The sequence below is a fragment of the Nyctereutes procyonoides genome, unplaced genomic scaffold (genome assembly GCF_905146905.1).
Source record: "Nyctereutes procyonoides isolate TBG_1078 unplaced genomic scaffold, NYPRO_anot_genome, whole genome shotgun sequence".
Lineage (NCBI taxonomy): Eukaryota > Metazoa > Chordata > Mammalia > Carnivora > Canidae > Nyctereutes > Nyctereutes procyonoides.
In genome coordinates, this window is record NW_026575113.1 from 1,249,979 (window position 1) to 1,277,237 (window position 27,259).

At 40.7% G+C, this 27,259-nt stretch overlaps 1 protein-coding gene across 1 annotated transcript in view; it reads left to right on the forward strand.

Annotated features, from left to right (window-relative positions):
- Positions 1–27,259, forward strand: part of CATSPERB (cation channel sperm associated auxiliary subunit beta) — a 139,062-nt gene that overhangs the window by 80,307 nt on the left and 31,496 nt on the right. Inside the window, exons 16-18 of the mRNA XM_055333696.1 lie at positions 4,302–4,456; positions 20,222–20,412; positions 22,458–22,787. Coding sequence (XP_055189671.1) covers positions 4,302–4,456; positions 20,222–20,412; positions 22,458–22,787 — 676 coding nt within the window. The remainder of the gene's footprint in view (positions 1–4,301; positions 4,457–20,221; positions 20,413–22,457; positions 22,788–27,259) is intronic.

The window sequence follows — 27,259 nt, forward strand, 5'->3', positions numbered from 1 at the left end:
TTATGGTCTGAGTATATGCAGGGGATTATCCCAATCTTTTGGTATTGGTTCAGACCTGATATGTGACCCAGTATGTGGTCTATTCTGGAGAAAGTTCCATGTGCCCTTGAGAAGAATGTGTATTCAGTTGAGTTTGGATGTAAAGTTCTGTAGATATCTGTGAAATCCATCTGGTCTAGTGTATCATTTAAAGCTCTCGTTTCTTTGGAGATGCTGTGTTTAGAAGACCTATCGAGTGTAGAAAGTGCTAGATTGAAGTCACCAAGTATAAGTGTATTATTATCTAAGTATTTCTTCACTTTGGTTAATAATTCGTTTAAGTATTTGGCAGCTCCCACATTCGGGGCATATATATTGAGGATTGTTAAGTCCTCTTGTTGGATAGATCCTTTAAGTATGATATAGTGTCCCTCTGCATCTCTCACTACAGTCTTTGGGGTAAATTTTAGTTTATCTGATATAAGGATGGCTACCCCTGATTTCTTTTGAGGACCATTTGAATGGTAAATGATTCTCCAGCCTTTTATTTTCAGGCTGGAGGTGTCCTTCTGTCTAAAATGAGTCTCTTGTGGACAGCAGATAGATGGGTCCTGCTTTTTTATCCAGTCTGACACCCTGCGCCTTTTGATGGGATCATTAAGCCCGTTCACGTTCAGAGTTACTATTGAAAGGTATGAGTTTAGTGTCATCATGATATCTATTTAGTCCTTGTTTTTGTGGATTGTTCCACTGAACTTCTTCTTAAAGGGGAATTTTAAGAGTCCCCCTTAAAATTTCTTGCAGAGGTGGTTCAGAGGTCACATATTCTTTCAGTTCCTGCCTGTCTTGGAAGTTCTTTATCTCTCCTTCCATTCTGAATGAGAGCCTTGCTGGATAAAGTATTCTTGGTTGCATGTTCTTCTCATTTAGGACCCTGAATATATCCTGCCAGCCCTTTTTGGCCTGCCAGGTCTCTGTGGAGAGGTCTGCTGTTACCCTAATATTCCTCCCCATAAAAGTCAGGGGTTTCTTGTCTCTAGCAGCTTTAAGGATCTCTTTATCTTTGGAATTTGCAAGCTTCACTATTAAATGCCGAGGTGTTGGATGGTTTTTATTGATTTTAGGGGGGGATCTCTCTATTTCCTGGATCTGAATGCCTGTTTCCCTTCCCAGATTAGGAAAGTTTTCAGCTATGACTTGTTCAAATACATATTCTGGCCCTCTGTCCCTTTCGGCGCCCTTGGGAACCCCAATTAAACATAGGTTTTTCTTCCTCAGGCTGTCATTTATTTCCCTTAATCTATCCTTATGGTCTTTTAATTGTTTGTCTCTTTTTTCCTCAGTTTCCCTCTTTGCCATCAACTTGTCTTTTATGTCACTCACTCGTTCTTCCACCTCGTTAACCCTCGTCGTTAGGACTTCTAGTTTGGATTGCATCTCATTCAATTGATTTTTAATTTTTGCCTGATTGGATCTAAATTCTGCAGTCATGAAGTCTCTTGAGTCCTTTATGCTTTTTTCTAGAGCCACCAGTAGCTTTATAATAGTTCTTCTGAATTGACTTTCTGACACTGAATTGTAATCCAAAGTTTTGTAACTCTGTGGGAGACAGGATTGTTTCTGATTCTTTCTTTTGAGGTGAGGTTTTCCTTCTAGTCATTTTGCCCAGTGCAGAGTGGCCAAAAACAAGTTGTATTGTGAAAAGGAGAAAAAGAGAGGAGAGATAGAAGGAAAGAAAAGTGAAAAAGAAAAAAGAAAAAAGGAAGAAAAACAGAAAAAAAGAAAAGAAAGAAAGAAAAAGAAGAAAGGATAAAAATAGGGTGGGGGAAGCAAACAGAAATCAAGAAGCAAAAAAAAAAAAAAACACGGGGGAGTATCTTCTGAATCTGTAGACTTTAAGTCCCTTGACTTCCCCTGGAACTGGTCCGTCCAGCTGGTCTTCTGGGGAGGGCCCTGTTGTGCTGATTTTCAGGTGTTAGCAAGTGGGGGAGCTGCTCTGCCCCCTGCCTGCTGCAGGGCTCAGTGGGGGTTGTTTACCCCGTGAGGCTCCAGGAGGAACAACCGCAGTGGCGGGGCCAGCTCTGCAGCCCTGGAGTCAGCTCCCGCAGTAACTACTGAGCTCTCGGTCTGCAGGGCCTGGAGGCTCCGGGCGGGGCCACTGATCTGCTCAGCTCGGGGCAGGAGCGTCCTTGCTGTCCTGGGTCCTCCCGGCCTCTGGCCTCTGCCTGTCCCGGGGGAGGCCGGATCCTGGGCTGTGTCCCGGCGCCCTGTGCTCCCGGCCTGCGCTGTTGGATTCGCGCTCCCGCCCCGCAGCCCCCTCCGTGGAGCCACTCCCGAGCCCCTCCGAGCTGCTCCGTCCCGGCCGTGCGCGCTGCAGCCCTTAGGGAGCTCGGTGCACTCTCCCGGGGCGCAGGTGTCTGTTAGTGTCCCCGGGAGCCCGAGGGCATCCCCGCCCTCCTGGGTCCTGCTCCACCTCCCTGCGGGCCCCTTTCCACCCGGGAAGGTTGTTGCAGCTCCTGCTTCTCCGGGACGGGGCTCTCCTGTCCTGGGGACACTCGCCCCGGCCTCAGCCCGGCTCCTCGCGGGGCCCCTCCCCCTCGGAGGCCTTTGGTTTCTTTATTTCTTTTTCCCCGTCTTCCTACCTTGATAGAAGCGCGAACTCTTCTCACTGTAGCGTTCCAGCTGGTCTCTCTTTACATCTCAGGCCGAATTCGTAGATTTTCAGGATGATTTGAAGGTTATCTAGGTAATTTGGTGGGGACGGGTGACTTGGGGACCCTACTCTTCTGCCATCTTGCCCCTCCTCTCCCAACTTTAGTTTTAATGGATCATTGTGAATTACCAGGCCAAGATAGGAGCTGAAAGGACGGTGCCTTCACTTTGCTTGTCTGAGTGGTGTACAGAGGGAGGTGGGAGTCCCTGGGTGTGTACACACTGCCATGTGACTCCCGTGTATTTGCTGTCTGTTACATGGCCTCTGTGTACACACAAGTCAGAGGACGTGAGCCGGAGGGTCAAAGTTACCCCCCCCCCCAAAAAAAAAAAAACAGTTACCAAACTTCATAATTTGTAGAAAATGTCTTAATTCTTTTATGTGAAAGATTAGTTTTTAAAAAGTTTTTTCTAAGAAAGTTCTTTATAAGATTTTATTTGTTTATTTAAGAGAGAGATAGTGATAGCGAGAAACAGGGAGGAGAAGCAGGATCCCCGCTGAGCAGGGAGCTTGAGGCGGGGTTGGAGCCCAAGGTGGGGCTCAATCCCAGTCCCCCCGGGGATCATGACCTGAGCCCAGGGCAGACACTCAACTGACTGAGCCCCCAGGGTGTCCCAGTGGAAGTTAAATTATTAAAATCAAAGGAGGTTTTTAGGCTCCAGATGGGTCCACCTCCCTCCTCAAAAACAAATTATGCAGGTTTCTGCTCTGGATAAAAATAATCTCCAGCCTTTATTTGGCTCTATGAGCCAGGCACTGCTGTGTATGCTTAAACCTTTATAACAGCTATTTATCCTCATTTTACTGATGAGGAAAATGAGGCGCAGCAAGGTTAAATAATTTACAGCAAATTACACACACAACTGGGTAGTTATTAGATCAGGCCTCTACCCAGGGAACAGGTCCCAGTGCCTAGGCTTTGGTCAGTATGTTGCCTTTTCAATGGACTTGTACATGTGTTTCACTGGGTAATCTTGCCATTCCCAGGCTAGGAGGGCCTCTGGGACCGTAACTCACGGTTAGCCTTTTTAAGAGTCCTCAGAACTTCGATCAGTTGGGTCTCATGCCAGTTCTCCTTGCATCTATTTCCCACACTCTCCCCTTCCCAGTGGGTTCCCAAACTCAGTGGGTTCCCAAATTTGAGAAAGAAAACAGGTCTTGGAGGCACTAATGGATGGCCATGCCCCCACTGGTCTGCACCATCCACCACCCACTCTTCATGGCATAGCCACCAGGTCAACATCCAGCATCGCCTTCAGGATGGTCCCCAAAGTTCCCAACACTGGAAAGGACCAGGATCAGAGAAGGGTGTGTTGGAAAGATCTACGGGTCAGAGATCAGGGCAGAGGTGCCCGAGTTGACTGCAGGGGATGACGCGCAAAACAGAAGGAATGAGAAATGCCACCGGAGTCAGGGATAGATGTGTGCATTATCCCTTGCACACACACGCATATGCAAACAGAGCGTGTTGAAATATTGCTCCTGCTGACGAGCAAAGCAGTATCATTGGGACACACACTGGAAACAAACCTGATACTGGCATTTTGCTCTAATTGAAGTATAAGATTGTTTAAATGCAATGCTTTTGGTTCCTCTTTTCCTCCTCTAGGCTCCTGATATGGGCTTTGAAGCTGCGCTTGCACCACAGTACATCACCTTAAAAGAAATGATCTTTTATGCATATGTGCCTGCAAATGAGCCTCCAGAAAGTATATACACCAAGAAATTCAGCAACATTCATTTGGGGAAAATGATACACTCCAGGTAGTGAACAATTTGCTTCCCGTTCATCCAGATCGCACACTGATTTCTAAACTCTAAATTTTGAGGCAACTTCTTTGAGCAGTTTTCTTGGTGAAACAGAGTATGTCTTTTTTCTTTTTATGAGTCCTTGGAAGTGCAGGTACATTTATAGATCCCAAGGTGGCCTTGAATGATGCCCCAAGCTTAGAAATGTAGAGCTATGTTGGGACCATCAGGCCGTGCTCTGGAAATGTGCTTTGTCATTGGGGTATTGAATATGTTCTGGGCTACACTAGTTACCACTTGGCCACAGGGTCCACACGCGTGGCCATTGTCATGCGTCCTTCAGACAGACGCACCTCCTGTGGCAGAGGCCGTCTTGCATGACAGGGTATGCAGTATTGTTAGCGATGCTTACTTCTAGCATACCTGCAAGAGCCAATAACCCTTAATGCTATCTTCAAGGACTGAAAATTCTCATTGAAGGAAGTGGATTTTGCAACTCCTGAAACACCTAACGAGCAGAGAAGGAACAATTTCAGATGACCAGAAACTCACCTTATTCCTCTTTTTCTTTTAAGGATGGGGAGGGGCAGAGGGAGAATTCTGAGCAGGCTCCATACCCAGCACAGAGCCCAACACAGGGCTCGATCTCTCACAATCCTGAGATCATGATGTCAAGCTGAAATCAAGAGCTGGATGCTTGACCGACCAAGCCCTCCAAGTGTCCCTAAAGTCACTGTATTCCATACACAGGAAGTCCTATTCCACCAGGTTGAAATGTGTTTATTATAGTTGTATGGGGCTGTCAGTATGCACCTGGTCCCATAGCCAAGAACTTCATGTGCCGTGTGGCAGCTCATATAGAAGTGGAGGCAAAGACTGAGGTTAGATATAATAGAACAAGTGCTGGACATAGTTGGGGTTTTATTTCCCCCACGGGGGTTTGTAGAACTTTCTGTGTTAAGGAAAAGTACCTATGATCTCCAAAACTATTTTTTGTTTTCAATGGTTTTTGTATGCTTGACATTCAAAGCCACTTAGTTTAAGTGGGTATGTTCTGTAGAAAACATACAGAACCACTTTTCATTTATTTTTTATTTTTAAAAAAGATTTTATTTATTCACTCATGAAGGACACAGAGAGAGAGAGAGGCAGAGACACAGGCAGAGGGAGAAGCAGGCTCCATGCAGGGAGCCGGATGCAGGACTCAATCCCAGGACCTCCTACTCATGCCCTGTGGAAGGCAGATGCTCAACCACTGAACCACCCAGGGGTCTCCGTATGAAACTTTTTGCGGCTGAAGTAGAGTAAAGCAAAAAAGCAATTATCCTTAATTTAGATGGAAAACTTTCCGAGCATTCCCCGACCCCAAAAATACCCTCCGTTAGGCTTTCTCTGACACCTTAGGACACATCTTGCTAGCAGGTGCACAGTGGCTTACACAGGCCAAAGCTCTGGTGGCTTGATGCTGAGGTGCTTCGTGGAGTTTGCGGGGAGGGAGGTTTGCTGCTGAGGATGTGCACTGCCCCTGTAGGGCCCCGCTCTGCTGGCTGCCAAACCAAAAGCAGCTGCAACAACGTTCACTTTGCTCCTCTTTTCGTCAAAGTGAAAATTCTCTCGGGACTCCGAGAGAGTCTTGTTCTTGGCACGAACAAGCGCCAACACGGATCTTCCGCAGGAGTGAAGTGGGGTCAGACGAGGGTCCCTGTATGCGAACCCCAGAGCAGCGCGCTCTACGATCGGCCTCCACGCCGCACTCCTGGTGTGGAAACGAGGGAGGGAGCCCCTCTGGGGCAGGGCAGGGGAGCGCAGGGGGGTGCCCCTTGACCCAGGCATGTCGAGGATTTGGGACCCCAAAGTCCGAGGTCCGCAAGGGGCCACGGCAGGTTCTAGGCAGTCAGGGGGTAGAACAGGGTGAGACCTTCCTTCGCCTCTTCCACAAATCATTGCTTAAGACGTACTGTGCGCAAGGCTCCCGTGGCGCTGCTGTAGGTGGAGGCTCCAGACCTTCAAGCCACCGAGGGCCAGTTGGCTACAGGGGAGCGGGGGCCCCCGAAGGTACTCCACCGGGATCCGAGCCCTTGTTTGGAGGATGCTGGAAAGGTGCTCAGGGGTGGGGCTGCTTGTGATGGGATAGGAAGGAGGAGGATGAAAGGGGGTTTGGGGGGAAGCTTCCAGCGAGAGAACAGTCTCACTTGCTCGTGTTATGGCCACAGCTGTGTCTCTCCACCCCAGTGCCTCCGCAGGTGAAACCATTCCTGTGTGGAGACGCCCCTTGCCGTGGCTCATGGCCCGGGATGTCATGTAAGTCAGGTATATCTTCGTTGGTGACCTAAGTTCTCTGGTGGGCTTAGCCAAAGTATTGACTTTGTGCTTTATGGGCTTGGCCTGGCTTGGCCTGGCTTGGCCTTGCTTCCTGGTTGGCTTGATCTTTCTGCCTCAGAAGTCCGAGAACTGACTTTTGTCTAGCTATCGCCAATTGTTCGAATTTGCCAAATTCCCCCAATAATTTCAGTACTTGTTCTGTGTGTTATTTTGGATTTTCTGAGCACTGGTAGTTGAGTGTCTAAGCAGATAATCCTATCACCTGCAAATAGTTTTGTTTCTTCTATAGTGTATCTTTATCACAGTGTCCAGGACCTTGTTAAGTAGCAAGGCATATAGATAGCAGGGACCTTAGATCTGTGTGGGCCGCTGTGACAAAATGCCACAGACTGAGTGGCTTATAAACAATAAATGTATTTCGTGTGGTTCTGGAGACTGGAAGTCCAAAGTCAGTGGCCAGCACAGTTGGGTTCTGGTGAGGGCCTCTCCTGGGTTGCTGACTCCTTACTGCGTCCTCAGGTGGTGGAGTGCTGGGGATCTCTCTGGAGCCTCTTTTGTAAGGACACTAATCCCATTTGTGAGGGCTCCACCCTCATGACCTAAATCACCTCCAAAAAGGCCCCACTTCTAATACCCTCACACTGGGCATGAGGTTTTCAACATATGAATGAAGAGGGCTTAGGCATGAACATTCAGATTATTAATGGTGGACTTCCTTGTTCCTGACTTTTAAAGGAATATTTTAAGGTATGCCTAGGTGGCTCAGTGGTTGAGCGTCTGCCTTCAGCTCAGGGCCTGATCGGACTCCCAGCAGGGAGCCTGCTTCTCCATCTGCCTGTGTCTCTGCCTTTCTCTGTGGGTCTCTCATGAATAAGTAAATAAAATCTTATTAAAAAAACCTTTAAAAAAGTAAAGAAAGAATATTTTAAGAGTTTCACCATTATGTATTATGCTTTTCATCTTTTTTCTTTTAACTATTTTTGCTTATAGAAAATTATCTTCTTTTTTTCAGTTTAAGAGGTGTCTTATTTTTGGTGTTAAATAGTTCTGCATCTACTGACCTCATACATAGAATTTTCCCCTTTAACCTTTTATATAATATTGTGAGTTATATTATGTATTTCACACATCTAATTCCGGGATTTACCAACCCGATGTCTTGAAATAAACCTATCTTGATTGTATTACCTATTATCATACTTTCTGGATTCAGGTTGCTAATACTAAGGATTTTCGTGTCTATGTTCATGAGTGACATTTGCCTTTGATTTCTCTTTCTCAAATAGTCCTCGCATAATTTTTTAAACAAGATCATACCAGTGTCATAAATGAATTTTTTAATTTTCTGGAACAGTTTAAGATCAGAATTTCCTGTTTCTCAAAAGTGAGCTTTGAAAGTGGTCGAAACTTTCTTTATGGTGAAGGGGTAGGCTATTTATTCTCAATTTTTGTGAATATTCCACATGTGTTTATAGGGACTATAATCTGTTGTTCAGAGTAATGCAAATACTTGTCAGATTAATTGTAATGTTCCAATTTTCTGTACCCTTACTGATTTTCTTTCTCCTCAATCTATTAATTATTGAGAGAATTGCATTAGAATTTCCTTATGTGTTATTGGATTTGTCAATTTCTTTCTGTGGTTTTATCAAAAGTGTCTTACAGGTTTTGAGGCTGTTTTTAGGTATATGTAAGTTTAGAATTTTTTTCATTTCTTTTTTGAGAGCAAGGGAGCAGGGGAGGGGCAAAGGGAGAGGAAGAAAGAGAATCTCAAGCAGGCTCTGCACTCAGGGGGAGCCCTACCCAAAGCTCGATCTCACAACCTGAAATCACAACCTGAGCTGAAATCAATTTGGATGCTTAACTGACTGAGCCATTTAGGGGCCCCATAAGTTTAGAATTTCTAAATCTTCCTAATGAATTGAATATTTTGTTGATATTTGGTGACTATTTTTATCCCTATAATGCTTTTTTTTTTTTTTGGTCTAACTTCTCCGTATGCTTCAAAATCAAAGAAAAACTGGACAGGAAATCTAAAACCAGATCCTCTGGCTCTCCATCCACCAGGCATTCCTATAAAGAATAACCATTCGTTCAATAATCTTCTCAGGTCATGCTGACATTAGCCACTTTGGAAAGCGGATTTTGACAAGGTTTGGCAGAGTGTTGAAGAGAAAGATTGTTCTGGAAACTGGGGCATTCCTAGTTGGACAAAAATAGGGCTCTTGAAGGGTGTTTCCAAAGTGAGAATGGTGACTTTGGACACAGAAGTGCTGAGTCTGGAGGCTACTGAGCTGTGAGTCCTAATGGAGAAAGTTGAAGGAAAAGGAGCTGGAAGGTTATCGAAGAGGCAAATTCAGTCATTTCCTAGTTTTACTTAGGACATGTGTAGTGGCAAGTGCAATTGGAAATTATCTTGAGTGCCCATGGTATAGACTGACTATACCTATCTTCATGGTTTCAGTCTGCCATTAGCCAGGTGGGCAGTGATTTTGCCCAGAGACTTGAAGACCCATGCTGCTGTAGAGGTGATAAATGCAAAGCAACTGGTATGTCTTCCCAATGTCATCCTTTTTTTTTGGGGGGGGGATAATCATTCAAACTTTAATCTCCCTTTACACATTATATTAACATTCATATTGCAAGACATTCCATTCACAAATATTACAGTTTGATAAAAAACTTCACACACTACCCAAAAAAGTCTATACCAGATTCAGTCACTTCACTAAACCATTATAATAATAAAGTAATGAAAACATGATCATAATTCTCTTAAAGCAATAAAGATCTGAGGCACTCTGGGAAAGATATTCTCATATAGTATGTCAGTGGTATCAAATTATCTTACAAGAAAGTTACCAGATACCAAGCAATCAAGTATACTCCAATGACTGTAACTTTGATCTGGACCCACTCCCATTTGGACTGAACTACTGAAAGGAACATAGATAGTGGGCAGCTGAGGCCTTTTCTAATGAGGTTCCAATGTCATCCTTTTATTTTTTTAAGATTTTTTAAAAATTTTATTTATTTATTCATGAGAGACACAGAGAGAGAGAAGCAGAGACACAGGCAGAGGGAGAAACAGGCTCCATGCAGGGAGCCTGATGTGGGACTCGATCCTGGGTCTCCAGGGTCATGCCCCGAGCTGAAGGCAGAAGCCCAACCGCTGAGCCACCCAGGCGTCCCCAGTGTCATCCTTTAAAAAATATATATATATACACACATGAATATCAACAATAAATATATGGAGAAGGGGTATTTTTAGAGCAACTACACACAAATACTGAAGAGTTAAATGGGTAGCACTAAAGAGTAAGATTCAGATAAAAACTTACTTATTTTTTAATAATGCTTTTATTTGGGGGTCCTGGGTGGCACAGTCAGTTAAGGATGTTAAGCATCCTTAAGTCAGTTAAGCATCCAACTCTTGATTTCAGCTCAGGTCATGATCTAAGGGTTGAGGTCGAGCCCTGCACTGGGCTCTGTGCTCAGCAGGGAGTCGGCTTGAAGACTCTCTCTCTCTCTCTCTCTCCCTCAGCCCCTCCCTCTGCACACAGTCTCCTTCCCTCTCTAAAATAAAAATTTTAAAAATTAATGCTTTTACTTTGTATTCAGTATTTTTGTGGTAAAAACATACACAATGTAAAATTTACCACTGTAGGCATTTTTAAGTGTACAGTCCCTTAGCATTAAGCATATTCAGATTATTGTGCAACCATCATGAGCATCTGTCTCCAGAAGCCTTTCATCTTCTAGACTGAAACTCAGTACCCATTAAACAGTAACTCCCTATCCCCAACCTCACAATGCATGAAAACCACCATTCTATTTTCTGTTTCTATGAATTTGACTAGATTAGGGGCCTCATATAAGCAGATTCACATAAAATCTGTTCTTTTGTGGCTGGCTTATTTAATTTTGCATAACATCCTCAAGGTTCATTCATGTTGTATATTGTAAGATTTCCTTTCTTTTTAAGGCTGAATCATATTCCATTTTATGTCATATATACAATCACACACACACACAAAGAAAAATGTGCCCCATTTTACTTATGCATTCATCTATCAATGGACACTTGGGGTGCTTCCATCTTTTGGCTTTTGTGAATAATGCTGTCACAAACATAGGTGTACAAACATTTCCTTGAGACCTTGCTTCCAATTCTGTGAGGTGGATACCCAGAATTGAAATTGCCAGGTCATATGGTAATTCAGTGTTTAATATTTTGAGGAACCTTCAGACCAGACCACTTTCCACAGCAGACACGGTGTTTTATATTCCCATCAACAAGGATTCCAGTTTCTCCACATTCTGGCTAATACTTGCCACTTTCTGTTTAATTTTTTTTGATAATAGCCATCCTAGTGGATGTAAGGTGGTATTTCATTACGGTTTTGATTCCCATTTCCCTAATGACTAGTGATGGTGGGCATTTTTCATCTGCTTATTAACCATTTATATATCTTCACAGGAGAAATATCTATCCAAGAACTTTGCCCATTTTTTTTTAAAAAAGCTTGATTGATTGATTGATGATTGATTTGAGAGGGGGGTAGAAGGAAAAGCAGACTCCCCATTAAGCAGGGAGCCTGATGTGAGATTGGATCCCAGGACTCTGGGATCATGACCTGAGCCAAAGGCAGATCTTAACTGACTGAGCCACCCCCCACCTTTGCCCATTTTTAAATCAGATTGTTTTTCTGTTGTTGAATTACAATGGGTTTTAGGTTTGTTTGTTTGCTTTGCAAGGGTATGATGTTATTCATATCATCTTACTAGCCGCCTTACAAACCTGTACTTGTCTGGTATGTGATTTTTTACTTCACCTGCTTATATATTTCTCATAAAAGACTTACATGGATTTTATGTTTTTTTTTAGCCAATCTAACAATTTTTGTCTTTTAAATGGAGAGTTTAGTCCAATTACACTTAGTAATTTTTTACTAATATATTTGGTTTTTTAAAATATTTTACTTATTTATTCATGAGAGACACACAGAGACAGAGACACAGACAGAGGGAGAAGCAGGCTCCATGCAGGGAGCCCGATGTGAGACTCCATCCCAGGACTCCAGGAACACACTCTGAGCCGAAGGCAGGCGCTTAACTGCTGAGCCACCCAGGTGCTCCTTTACTAATATATTTGAATTCATTTTTATCATATTCTTTGTTCATTTTTACTGTATCTTCTTGCTTATTTATTTTTAATTCCAGTATAGTTAGTATGCAGTATTGTATTCATTTTAGGCATATAATATAGTGACTCAATTCCATACATTACGCACTGCTCATCACAGTAAGTGCACTTCCTAATCCCCATCACCTCTTTCACCCATCACCCCACCCAACTCCCCTCTGATGACCACTGGTTTGTTCTCTGTAACTAAGAGTTATGTTTACCTTATTTTGAGGTTCTTTTTTCTCTCATTCCTTTTTTTTTCTTTGACTGGGTTGAGACTTTATATTGTTTGGATTTTTGTTTTGTTTTTGTTTTGAGAATTTTTTTCATGTTATGCAAGATTTTTACATGTATGTTCAATTAAAGTCTAAAATTAATTGATATACTTTTAAAAGATTTATTTATTTATTTTAGAGAGACAGCACATGCAGGAGGGGAAAGGGAAGTGGGAGAGAGAAAGAGAATCTCAAGACTCCCTACTGAGCACAGAACATGTGATCCTGAAATCATGACCTGAGTTGAAACCAAGATTCAGGTTCTTAACCAACTGTGCCACCCAGGTGGTGTCCCTAAAATTATTATTTTTTCATCCCTGCATATATAACCCCAAGCCCTAGATGTCTTGTCTGTCTCCACTCTATTTTCTTAGGATGAGTCTAACTCTGATCCTATGCCCCTCAAACCTCAGGAGACAGGTCAGGTTACAATGTGTTTCCCCTGAAGTTCCTCTTGGCTTATCATGACAGAAGCATTTTCTTTTTCTCCATCTTCAGTGGCATGGAGATGAGAGGTGAAATGCACAGCACACCATTACTAACTACTGCCTTCTTTAAAGTTGTAAACTTATTTATCTTAAATAATCTAGCTTTAAAAAAATTTTATTGGAGTTCAATTTGCCAACAAATATCATATCACCTAGTGCTCATCCCGCCAAGTGCTCGCCTCAGTGCCCGTCACCCAGTCACCCTAACCCCCCGCCCACCTCCCTTTCCACTACCCCTTGTTCGTTTCCCAGAGTTAGGTGTCTCTCAAGTTTTGTCACCCTCACTGATATTTTCACTTATTTTTTCTCCTTTCCCTTTTTTTCCCTTTACTAATTTTTATATTCCCCAAATGAATGAGACCATATAATGTTTGTTCTTCTCTGATTGACTTATTTCACTCAGCATAATACCCTCCAGTTCCATCCACGTTGAAGCAAATGGTGGGTATTTGTCATTTCTAATGGCTGAGGAATATTCCATTGTATACATAAACCATGTCTTCTTTATCCATTCATCTTTTGATGGACACCGAGGCTCCTTCCACAGTTTGGCTATCCTGGACATTGCTGCTATAAACATTGGGGTGCACCGGTGTTTCACTGTAGCTATATCTTTGGGGTAAATCCCCAGCAGTGGAATTGCTGGGTCCTAGGGCAGGTCTATTTTTAACTCTTTGAGGAACCTCCACACAGTTTTCCAGAGTGGCTGCACCAGTTCACATTCCCACCAACAGTGCAGGAGGGTTCCCTTTTCTCCGCATCCTCTCCAACATTTGTGGTTTCCTGCCTTGTTAATTTTCCTCATTCTCACTGGTGTGAGGTGGTATCTCATTGTGGTTTTGATTTGTATTTCCCTGATGGCAAGTGATGCGGAGCATTTTCTCATGTGCATGTTGGCCATGTCTATGTCTTCCTCTGTGAGATTTCTGTTCATGTCTTCTGCCCATTTCATGATTGGATTGTTTGTTTCTTTGGTGTTGAGTTTAATAAGTTCTTTCTAGATTTTGGAAACTAGCCCTTTATCTGATAGGTCATTTGCAAATATCTTCTCCCATTCTGTAGGTTGTCTTTGAGTTTTGTTGACTGTATCCTTTGCTGTGCAAAAGCTTCTTATCTTGATGAAGTCCCAATAGTTCATTTTTGCTTTTGTTTCTTTTGCCTTCGTGGATGTATCTTGCAAGAAATTACTGTGGCTCATTCATTTGGGGAATATAAATAATAGTGAAAGGGAATAGAAGGGAAGGAAATATCAGAAAGGGAGACAGAGCATAAAGACTCCTAACTCTGGGAAATGAACTAGGGGTGGTGGAAAGGGAGGAGGGCGGGGGGTGGGGGTGAATGTGTGACGGGCACTGAGGGGGGCACTTGACGGGATGAACACTGGGTGTTATTCTGTATGTAGGCAAATTGAACACCATTAAAAAATAAATTTATTATTTAAAAAACATTTACATATTTTTAGTAAGGCTATTCATTAATTCAGTTAATAGTTATTGAGTGTCCATTATGTGTCGAGTCTTATACGGGGACTGGGAAGATAGTAGTAAGGAAAATAGACAAGGTCCTTATCCAAATGAAGACATTCTAATGACCAGAGACAGGTGACAATAGATAAGCAAAAAAACCAAAATAAGGTTTTAAAAAAATATTTTATTTATCCATGAGAGACACAGAGACAGAGACACAGGCAGAGGGAGAAGCTGGCTTCCCAGAGGGAGCCTGATATGGGACTCGATCCCAGTACCCCTGGCTCATGCCCTGAGCCAAAGGCAAATGCTCAACCACTGAGCCACCCATGTGTCCTTAAACAAAATAGTTTTAGATTTAATATATCCTAAGAAGAAAATAAATTTGGTGACCAAAGGATTGAGAAGGATCATCAAAGAGCTGAGAACAAAGAGCAAAGAGCTAGGGAAAGAGCTTTCCAGGCAAAAGAAAGTGCAAGTGTAGATGCATGCAACAAGAAAAAATTCAGTGTCTTTAATAAGCAGAAAGGAAGCCTATGTGGTTGGTGCATAGTGAGACGGTGTGGTGGGAAGGTAATCAAGGAGGTAGGCAAGTGCCAGATCATATAAGTACCTTAGTCCACATGAGGAATTTAAATTTTATTCTGGAGAATAAGGTGCCAAGCCTGGAGAGTTTTATGGAAAGAGTGATTTATGCTTTTGAAAGATCTCTTTGACCACTATGAGAAGTACGGGACAGGGTGAGACCAGAAGTTTCCAGGCCTTTTGGAAAGCTATTGAAGTAACATAGGTAAGAGATGAAGGTGGCTGAAACAGGTGCACTTGAGAGAAGACAGGATTTGATGGTAGGTTTCCTGTCAGAGGTATGACTAGAAGAGCCATCCAGAATGATCAGGGTTTCTAGTTGCAGCTGGGTAGATGATGCCATTGTTTCCTGAAATGAAGTGTGCAGGATTATGCAGGGTCCGTATTAGAAATATACGGTTTGTGTTGTTTGTTAGGTACCAGGTAAACATGTGAATTTCGTGGTTGGATGGATGCATGATTTTGTTGCTCACAGCCAGAACAGGAGCTCTGCCAAATGCAGTTGTTTGGCTTTAGATGCATCTGTACAGAGAAGAAAAGACCTAGGCTACTCCAGCAAGAAAGAGCAGGTAAGGATGGAGGCCCTTGCTAAGAGGGCTTAGAAGGAGCAGTGCGTGAGACAAAGGGAAAACCAAGAAAATATGAGGCTGTATAAGCCAAGAGAGGTGGGTGTGTTTTAAAGTGTGGAGCAGACAGTTGTGACCCAGACTGAGAAAACTAAGGACAAAGACATGACCCTTGGAGTAGTAACACCCCAGGCTGTAGGAACCTTGATTAAAATAGTTTTATTTGGGGACACCTGGGTGGCTTGGTCAGCTGAGTGTCCGACACTTGGCTTTGGCTCAGGTCATGATTTCTGGGTCTCAAGATTGAGCCCTGCATTGGGCTCCACACTCAGCAGGGAGGTGGCTTAAAGATTCTCTCTCTCTCCCCCTCTGCCTCTCCCCCTGTTCTTTTTTTTTTCCTCTCTCAAATACATAAATGAATCTTAAAAAACCCAGCGTCATTGAAGGTAGGAAGGGGGTGGGGGCAGGACAGCATCAATCTTGGAATGGGAGCTGTGCACATGTAGGTAGTTAAGTCTGATGACTTAACTGTAGGTAGTTTGTCTGTCCTTTTGTAATATTTTCCCCACTCAGATACTCCTCTGCCTCAGGAACTCCCTGACTCCTCTAATTTTAGGCCCATTATTCCAAATCTCCTTCCCTACTCCTTTAAAACCTGGTTTTTTTTACCTCTCCTGGGATGGTAAAGTGTGATTACCCCCAAGAGCAATCCTAGACACTTGAATAATGCACACCAGTGGAGAAGGAGGGAGACAGCTTTGGTAGTTAAGGTGGCTGCCTGCCCATTGGTCATTGACTTCAGATGCCAAAAGGCTAAGTTTTTTTTTTTTTTTATCATCAATACACTTTTTTTTTTGGAGAAGTTTTAGGTCCACAGCTAACTGAGCAGAATGTACAGAGTTCTCATATACCCCCCTCCACACCCACACCCACACCCACACCCCTTTCCACACTACCAATGCCCTCCATTATTGTGGAGCGCTTGTTACTACCTATGAACCTACACTGACGTACGACCATCTGGATGCAACACAGATATGTATCCGTTCACCTACTGAAGGACAGCTTGGTTGCTTCAAAGTTTTTGGCAATTAGGAATAAAAGCCCTTATAAACATCCTTGTTTAGATTTTTGTGTGAGTTTAAGTTTTCAACTCATTTGGATCAATACCAGAAAATGTGATTGCTGGATCCCATGGTAAGAATATTTTTAGTTTTGTAAGAAACTGCTAAACTGTCTTCCAAAGCGGCTGTACAATTTGGCATTCCCACCAGCCGTGAATGAGAGTCCCTGTTGCTCCACGACCCTGCAGGCATTTGGTGATGTCCGCATTTTGTATTTTTGCCACTCTATTTTTTACTCATTTTTTAAAAATATTAAGTAGGCTCCACACCCAATGTGGGGCTGGAAGTAACAACCCTGAGATGAAGAGTCACATGCTCTACTGACTGAGCCAGCCAGGTGCCCCAATCATCTTTGCCATTCTGATAGGTGTGTAGTGGCATCTCATTGTCATTTTAATTTGCATTTTCTGATGACCTATGATGTGGAACATCTTTTCATGTGCCTATCTGCCACCTGCATACCTACTTTAATGAAGTATCTGTTCAGATCTTTTGCTATTTTTTAATTGGGTTGTTTGTCTTCTTACTGAGTTTGTAAGAGTGATTTGTACTGTAAGGGATCAGAATATACCACCCCAAAATATTCCAGTTTGCTATAAGGATTATTTTCAGTGGAGGCAATTGAGAAGAAGCAGACCCAAGAAAAAAAAAATCCCTGACTTGAAACCCAAGTAGCCCCTTCATTAAAACACATGTGAGGGGATCCCTGGGTGCACAGTGGTTTGGCGCCTGCCTTTGGCCCAGGGCGCGATCCTGGAGTCCCGGGATCGAATCCCATGTCGGGCTCCCAGTGCATGGAGCCTGCTTCTCCCTCTGCCTGTGTCTCTGCCTCTCTCTCTCTCTCTCTCTTTGCGTGACTATCACAAATAAATAAAAATTTAATAAATAAATAAATAAATAAATAAATAAATAAATAAATAAATAAATAATACATGTGAGGACACTGGGACTCACAGGGATGGGGGTTCTCCAGACATCACACAACTGATAAATGACAGAGCTGATGCTTCTCCTCTGGTGTTCTAACAAAGAACATAGACTTTTATCATTTGTCTGAATTCTCATTTTAGAAAAAAACTGAGGAAAAAAGTCCAGCAAAGCAATTAAGCACATATGGAGAAAAAGAAAAAATTCTCAAATAAATAAATACATAACATCTTTGCAAAAAAGAAATGTAAAAAAAGAAAAAAGGGGGGTGCCTGTGTGGCTCAGTCGGTAAAGCATCCAACTCTTGGTTTTGGCTCAGGTCATGATCTCAGAGTTGTGAGATCCCAAGTCAGGTTCCACACTCAGAGGGGAGTCTACTTGAGGATGTTCTCTCCCTCTCTCTCTCTGCCCTTCTCTCTGCTTGTGTTCTCTCTCTCTCTCTCTAAAATAAATAAATCTTTAAAAAAAGAAAGAAAATGAAAAGAAAAACTCTCTGCCTTCCCCTTCCCTACCAGAAAAGGCAAGACGATCTGTAATCTCCAAAGATTCTATCAGCCTGGAGACCTGAGTGGCATCTGCATAATAAATCTTACTAAATACGACTTATCTTTCATTAGTTTCCCTCATGTATTAACTTTTCTGCAAGTTGGCGCTCCTGAAAGCCTAAACCCCTTTTCCTTTGTCTTGTCATTTCTCTATGAATTTACTGTTTTTTATTAAAATGTTTTGTAAAACGGTGGGTTCTAACCATCCCTTTGAGTCCCTTATCGCTGACTTTTCTCTGGTGTGTAAACGTGACACACAGATTAATAAATTCTATTTGTTTTCCTCTTATAATCTGTCTTTTGTCAGTATAATTTCCAGGGCCTTAGGTGCAGAATATGGGGAGGTAGAGGGGAAACAAAAGGCTTTTTTTCCTTCTCTGCAGTTTATTTTGGATAATAATCCTTTATCAAATGTGTCTTTTGCAAATATCGGTGCCCCCTCCTGTCCTGCCCAGTCTGAGGCTTCTCCTCTAATCCTGTTAACAATGTTTTTCACAGAGCAGAAGTTTTTAATTTTAATCAAGTACAACTTATCAATTTTTTTCTTTCACAGATCGTGACTTCAGTATTGTATCTAAAAAGTCATCCCCATGCCCAGGGTCATGTAGGTTTTCTCCTGCATTAATCTTGTACTGGTTTTATGATTTTGCATTTTATACTTAAGTCTGTGATCCACTTTGAGCTAATTTTTGTGAAGGGCATAAAGTCTGTGTCTAGATTTATTATATTTTTGCATGTGGGTATCCTAAGTTAACATTTTAAAGATAGATTTTTTTCCGTGTACTTACTCATTGTACAAATTACCCAAAAGTCAGTTAAACATGGTGGCACCTGGGTGACTCAGTGGGTTAAGTGACCAACTCTTGATTTGACTCAGGTCATGACCTCAGGGTCCTGGGATCTAGCTCTGCACTAGACTCTGCACTCAGTGTAGAGTCTGCTTGTCCCTCATCCTCTACTCCTCCATTCTGTCTCTCTCTCTCCCTCTCTCAAAGAAATAAAGCTTTCTAAAAAAAGTCAAACATGAAAAAGCAAATTAAAATCACAACTGAATTCATTTTGATGAATTACCTATTAATCCTTTTAAATATGCATTTTAATTTTTGATTTTTAATTTTAAGACTTCTTAAGATAAAATGTATGTAACATAAAGTGCACCATCTTAACCATTTAACGTATATCATACAGTAATTTTTAGTACACTCACAATGTTGTGCCATCATTACCACTAATTCTAGAACATTCCCATCACCCCAAAAAGAAACCCAGTGACTCCTCCGACTCTTCCCTCCCTCCCCCTGGCAACCACAAGTCTACCCTCTGTCTCTATGATTTGCCTGTTACCCCAACTCCCCACCCACCTCCCTTTCCACTACCCCTTGTTCGTCTCCCAGAGTTAGGACTCTCAAGTTCTGTCACCCTCACTGATATTTATGGGGAGAAGTATTAGGTTAACAGCATTTTAATTTTTTAATTAGCACTTTTAACCTTCTTTCATTTAGACATTATAAATGACCACTATCCTTATGTAATTAAAAATGCTTTCTAAATACGCTTTTAATTGTTGCATTTGTTCTAAGTAGGTCATGTATTAATGTATTATCACTTACTTAATTTTCCTATCATTGGCGTTTCTTCTAATTTTTATCACCATACCATGATGAACATCTCTGTGGAAAGCTTTTTTTTTTTTTGTTTCAAGTTATTGTCTTAGGATAGAACCCTGTCAGTAGACTTATGGAATCAGAGGGGAAAAACATAATGCTAGAGCTCTTAATGCATAGTGTCAATTTGCTTTCTGGGAAGCTTGCACCAACTTGCAGTCCATCAGTAGTGGATGAGTGTCTATCTCCACTCAATTCTTGCTGCTCCTGGACCGTGTCATTTAAAAATCTTTGCTGGGATCCCTGGGTGGCGCAGCGGTTTGGCACCTGCCTTTGGCCCAGGGCACGATCCTGGAGACCCAGGATTGAGTCCCACGTTGGGCTCCCGGTGCATGGAGCCTGCTTCTCCCTCTGCCTGTGTCTCTGTCTCTCTTTCTCTCTCTGTGTGACTATCGTAGATAAATAAAAAAAAATAAAAAATAAAAATCTTTGCTAATTTAATGGGTGAAAAACTGTATTCAGTTGCTATAGCTGGTGTTTCATTGATTGCTAGTGAGGTCGAAAAAATGTTAACCAAGTATTCATTTGTTGACCATTTGTGGTACATTTGTAAATCCAATGTTCACAAACTCACTCATTGAAACTACTGTTTTATCCAGATGGTTTGATTTTTGTTGATTTGGTTTTTAGGAAAACCGGAACAGCTTACATAAGAAAGGTATTACAACATAACACTCCTGAAGGATTTTTGTCTTCTGTCATTGCGGAAGTGATAGACCCTTTTGGAATAGAAGAAGCGAATACAAGCTCTTGCTTGTTTAGTTCCCTTTCTGTTAGTGAACTTGGAAATGTCTCCTATAAACTTACTCTTCAACCACAAAGTAAGTGTAATAATACAGTACAACTCTGATGGCTAGAAAAAAATTAAAAATCATCTTTTGGGAATATTGTTCATGCACATTTATAGGTGAACAGTAGATTTCAAAATTTAGTCCCATTGGTAATCTGCTAAAGTCTACAAATGGTTAGGAGGAATTTTTTATTTCTAATATAATACAACCTAGCAATAATTTCATTGATATTTCATCAATAGTAGTGCCTGTCATTTATTTCTATAATGTTATTTTGTCTTCAGCAGTATTCAGAAGTGAAAGAAAATAGGAAGTCCAAAAAAAGGGAAGAAATAAGAAAATAGGAAGTCCATGTAGATTTTGCCCTACATACTAAAATAATCACGTAGAATATTTCTATTCAAAGGATTATATATGATACAAAGCCAAAGCTAGCACAGTTTATTCTAAGGATTGGCTTCTATTGTGAGTAAATGGGAAGCCACTGGAGAAAGTAACATGATTGGGCTTAGGTTTTAACAAGATCACTTTGGCTCCTGCATTGAGAGAGAACTGGGCAGGTGGAGGAAGGAGGTCAAGAAGGAAAGCTGAGATATCAGTTTCATGATTGCAGTAATCAAGAGAGAGATTATATCAAATGTAAGATACTTGTTACTTATCCAAGTAGAGAAATGAGTTTTATATTTAGGAAGACACACCTGGAGTTCAGGCAAGGCATCTGGACGGGAGATAGAAATGTGAGCAGTCAGTATCTGTATGACAATTGATGCTATGAGACCAGATGACATAACCTGGAAGATGAGTATAAATATGGAAAGGAAAAGGTCTAAGTTGCAATCTCTGGTTTTGCAACAATTAGTGATTAGAGAGATGGGAAAGAGTCAGGAAAGGAGAGCGGGTGGTCTGCTCAGAGAAGAACTAGGAGAAAGTATCTCTCAGAAACCAAGTGAAGAAGGTCTTTCAGGAAGGAGAGAACCAGTAGGTCAGGGGAGATCAGCAAGGAAAACTAGCCAGCAGATATGGGCAGGTGGTTGGTAACCCTGACAAAAGCTTTTGTTGGGTGGAGTAGTGTAGACAAAAATCTGATTGGATTAAGTTCTAAACGGTAAGGGGAGGGGAGGAATTGAAGATACTGGATGAAAGCAACTTTCTTGGGGGAATTTTGCTTACAAGGGGAGGAGAGAGATTATGTGACAGTTGGGGAGGAGAGAGATTATGAATCAGTTAGTCATCTGACTCTTGGTTTCTGCTCAGGTCTTGAACTCAGGGTCCTGGGATTGAGCCCCACTCCACATTCAGCAGGGAGTTTGCTTGGGATTCTCTCTCTTCCCTCTTTTATCTTCCTCCTCTCTCTCCAATAAATAAAAATAATAATAAAGTGGGAGAAATTAGAGCACGCATACACAATAAAGGAAATTATGAGGGTCTCTTCTGACTACTTCTATTTATTTTTTTCAGAATGAGTACATTGGTGGTTTCATGACCTATCAAAGACATTTGATCATGGCGAACCCCCCTTCCTTGAAACAGCCTTCTTGTGATTCCCCTTACATCCTCTTACATGATGGTGCTCCTTATAATCCTGCCCTAAAGTCTAGTTTCTTTTAAATTCTCGTGCTCTTCCTAAACGATTATTCATCTACTCAACAAATATTTGTTGAGCACTGTCTATTTGATAGGCAGACCTCTAGGTCCTAGGGAAACACTGGCTATGTTATCCTTTGCTCATAGAATCACAATAAATATTCTAAGTTATTAAGGCTCTTGGCAGTTCTAAGTAAAGAAATCAGCTTTCTTATAATTACTTAGCCCTACATGGGTGTTTTTTTTTCTGCTGAGGATTTTATAGAATTAGTTTCATAGTAAAGATTCAAATATAGATTTGCGCTTGACATATTTGTGATACTCTTTCTACAAAATAATTTGAATTCCAACCTCAAATCTGGCCAATGTGTTTTTGGTTAAGACCATAGTTTGAAAACTCAAATAATGTTTTCATCAATTATGTCCACCAGTATGCTTGAAGAACATTAGCTATTTTATTTTATAATAAATTATTCCTGTTTTAGATCCAGGCATTAATTCCTCATTTCAAGATCTGGATATAGAGAAGACTGTGGTGATTCCTGGTTACAGCAGCTTCCTGATCACAAACATTTTAGATGCTAAGAATGCTTTGGCTATTGCTACTATGCCTGAAAGAATACTCAACAATATTACTTTCCAAAAAGACTCCTGGTTCTTATATAACCTGGGGCACAGGAATGGACGAATTTGGACTATATATGCAAAACCATGTAATTATTGGTTTCAACATGATGATTCTCTATCCCTCAATGTCCTGAAATACATTGATCTGGGGAAATCTCATACTTTAAAAGTTAAGGTCATACCTAATACAAAAGGTAAGTTTATTTTTATTGGGAACATCAAAGGGAGATGTTGTTGTTTTTCTTGAATGTAAAATATACTTTTTGATATTTCCATTATCCTTGGCTTACATAATAGCTGGCATTCTGCTAGTAACAGCATTCGCTTCTAATTCTTGATTACTTACTACATATGAGACTAGGTACTTAATTATTTTTATGTATTTTTTATTTAATACTTACAACAACTCTTAAAGGTGAGATTTTAATCCTCATTTACAAATGAGAAAAAAATGAGGGTAGGTTAGCAGCCTAAGGTTACACAGGATTTTAGTTTAGATTTTTGCTGTCCTCTGAAAAGAAAACCATTTAGTTACTTCAGTATTGTCACAGTTATTTCAGGTATTTATTTTAAGCCAAAAAAAATGGCTTTTGAGTAATTTTCTATTTTCCTCATTTTTCCATGGCATTTACTCATTACAAAAGTAATACGAAACTTATTAAAATGATGGAGAAACAGCATACCGGAAAAATAAAATAAAACAAAAATTTTAGTAAATATCTGAGCTAGAAAGAGAGGAAGGGAAGATGAAGGGAAGGGAGGGAAAGAGAAGAAAATACTGTCACCAAAAATGAACGGGGAATTCAAAGTCAAAGAAATGAGCTACTTAGTTGCTCCCTGAGGATGTGAGTCCCAGGTATGGGCCATATAGGCAGAAGAATGGAGTTTAATGCCCAAGCATTAACAGAATAGACTTTGTGGTAGGAGGCTGGAACCAAGATATTAAGTAAAGCTAGAAGTTTAAATCATGAAAAAGGGGATCATGAAAACTCTACCCACCAACCCAAAGAGGATTATCAGGGGATTATCATCTCCATGAGACTCAAAGTGGAAAAAAAAAAAGGATCTTTGGTAAAACCCCCAAGTTCCAAGACTCTATAACCCCAAGAGACCACAAACCAGTTGTTGGAATCCCAAGCTGAGAAATAATTATAGCACATAGGCCCCAGTCTAGGCAAGCATAAAACCCTTGGTAGGAATACTTCCATAATCCAGGGAACATAGATTTCCATGGAAAAATTGATCTCCTTTGAACATGAATTGAGAAAAACATTTTAAAACTATGTAAGAAAATGACCTAACATAAGAAAGAGTACACAGGCTCTCTCTCTCCAAGAACTTGATCTTTATTTTTATTTTATTTTATTTATTTATTTTTTAAGTAGGCTCCACACTCAGCATGGATCCCAACACAGGGCTTGAACTCATGACTCTGAGATTAAGACCTGAGATCAAGAGCCAGCTGCTTAACTGACTGAGCCACCCAGGTACGCCATGAACTCAATCTTTAATTTCCAAGGACTTGAGATAATGGAAAAATCAGAAAGATACTATAAAACAAGCATATGTAGAAATCTCAAATGAAGATATATGAACCATAATGAAAGGACTTTTAAGAAGGCCTCCTGTGAAAAACAGAACCAAATATGACTTATACAAATGAAAATTATAAAAAAAAATTAGAGGACATTTCTTTCTGTTTCAATCAATATTGTAGACTTAAATACTGTTAAAATAAACATTTCCTCTTGAAACTCTTATAATCTTTTCTCATTGGTTATGTGACTAATTGTCCATATTTCCTTCAAGTAATTTTAGAGTTTTAATTTTATAGTTTTAACTTTCCATCCAAGTCTTTAGTTTATCTAGATTTTGTTTTGATATATTGTAGGTGGTCAGCTAATTGTTCCAACATCACTTCTTGAAGAGTGTGTCCTGTCTTAACTGGTTTCAGAATACAGTAAACAATTGACCTGTAATTTTGACCATTCTGGATTTTTAAATCTCTGTTCATTTTTTATTTCTTTATATTCTGTTGTGCACAAATTTCACAGTGTTATAAGAATTTTAGCTTTTATACCAAATTCATTGTTGGATGGTACAGTTCCACTCATTCAGTTTGATGGAAGCAAATAGTAACCAGCAAATCAATTCAATTGCCTCTTTGTAAAGAAAAGTCCAGTGCATACTACTCAAAGTGTGGGTACCTAGACCACCCACATCAGCAGCAACTGGCTGCTTGTTAGAAGTGCAGAGTCTTTTGTAGTTCCACACAAATTTTAGAGGTGATTTTCTAAGTCTGTTAAAAAACCCTATTGGAATATTGATATGGATATTACATTGAGTCTGTAGGTCACTTTAGGTATGAATATTTAAACAATACTAATTCTTGCAATTTATGAACACAGGGTTATCTTTCCATTTATTTGTGTCTTCTTAAATTTCTTTCACTGATGTCTCATGTACAGGTCTTTTACCCTCTGTTAAATTTATTCCTATGTATTGTATTCTTTTCAATGCTATTATAATGGGACCATTTTCTTAATTTCTCTTTTGGATAGTTGTCAGTGTATAGAAACACAACTGATATTTGTATTTTGACTTTGTATTGTACAACTTTACTTCTCTATATATAAGATCCTGCCATATACAAACAGAGGCAATTTTACTCCTTCCTTTCTGATTTGGATTCCTTTTATTTCTTTTTCTTGCCTAATCATTCTGGGTAGGACTTCCAGTACCATGTTGAAGAGAAATAGCAAGAGAAGTGCATCCTTGTCTTGTTCCTGATCTTAGAGGCAAAGTTTTAAGCTTTGAGTATGACAAGTATGATGAATATGAATATGGTGTTAGCTATGGTCTTGTCATATGTGACATTTATTGTATTGAGATACATTCCTTCTATATCTAATTTGTCAAGAGGTTTTTATCATGAATGGACATTGAATGTTGTTGAATGCTTTTTATGTATCTGTTGAGATGATCAATGATTTTTGCTCTTCATTCTGCTAATGTTCTATATCACATTAAAGACCCTGAGTAGCTAAAGCAGTCTTTAGAAAGAACAAAACTGGAGGCATCACACTCCCTGACTTCAAACTATATTACAACACTATATTAATGAAAACCTTACGGTCCTGACATAAAAACCACACACATAGCCCAACGGAGCAAAACACAGACCCCAGAAATGAGCCCACACATATATGGTTAATTAATCCTTGACAAGGGAGCCAAGAACACACAGTGGGAAAAGGACAGTCTTTTCAATAAACAGTGTTGGGGAAATTGGATAATCACATCCAAAACCATGAAAGTGAACCCCTATTTTACACCCTCACAAAAATTAATGAAATGGATTAAAGGCTTAAACATAAGACCTAAAACCATAAAACTCCTAGAAGAAAACATAGGGGAAAAGGTCCTTGACTTTGGTCTTGGCACTGACATTTCTGGTTATGACACAAAAATCAAAGTCAACAAAAACAGAAGTAAATAAGTGGGACTATGTCAAACTAAAAAGTTTCTGCACAGCAAAGGAAACCATCAACAAAATGAAAAGACAGCCTTTGGAGTGGGAGAAAATGTTTGCAAACCATATGTCTGATAAAGGGTTAATATCTAAGCTATATAAGGAACTCATACTGCTCAATAGCAAAAAACAAAACCCCACAAATAATGCAATTTAAAAATGGGCAAATGAATAGACATTTTTCAAAGAAGACATATGGCCAACAAATACAGGAAAAGGGGTTCAACACCACAAATCATTAGGAAAACTCAAATCAAAACCACAATGAAATATCACCTCAAACCTGTTAGAATGACAAGTATCAAAAAGACAAGACATGACAAGCGTTGGTGAGGATGTGGACAAAAAGGGAACCTTCGTACACTGTTGGTGGAAATGCAAACTGGGGCAGCCGCTATGGAAAACAATATGGCAGTTCCTCAAAAAATTAAAAATAGAACTACCATATGATCCAGCAATCCCACTTGTGGGTGTATATCTGAAGAAGACAAAATCAGTATCTCAAAGAGCTATCTGCACCCCATGTTCATTGCAGGTTATAATAGCCAAGATACAGAAACAACATAAGTGTCAGTTGATGGATGGATGGATAAAGAAAACAGGTGTGTGTGTGTGTGTGTGTGTTTGTGTGTGTGATGGATTATTATTAAGCCATAAAAAAGAAGGAAATTCTGCCATTTACAGCAACATAGATGAAACTGGAGGATATTTTGCTAAGTGAAATAAGCCACATAGAGATAGACAAAAACTGTATCATCCCATTCAGATGTGGAATCTAAGTTTTAAAAGTCCAACTCAGGATCCCTGGGTGGCTCAGTGGTTTGGCGCCTGCCTTTGGCCTGGGGTGTGGTTCTGGAGTCCCAGGATTGAGTCCCGCGTTGGGCTCCCTGCATGGAGCCTGCTTCTCCCTCTGCCTGTGTCTCTGCCTCTCTCTCTATCTCTCTCTCTCCTCTCTGTGTGTCTATCATGAATAAATAAATAAATAAATAAATAAATAAATAAATAAATAAATAAATAAATAAAAATCTTTAAAAAATAAAAGTCCAACTCATATAAATAGAATAAATGCTGGCTGCCAGGGGTAGGTAGTAGAAAAAATGGACATGTTGGTCAGTGGATACAAACTTCTTGTAA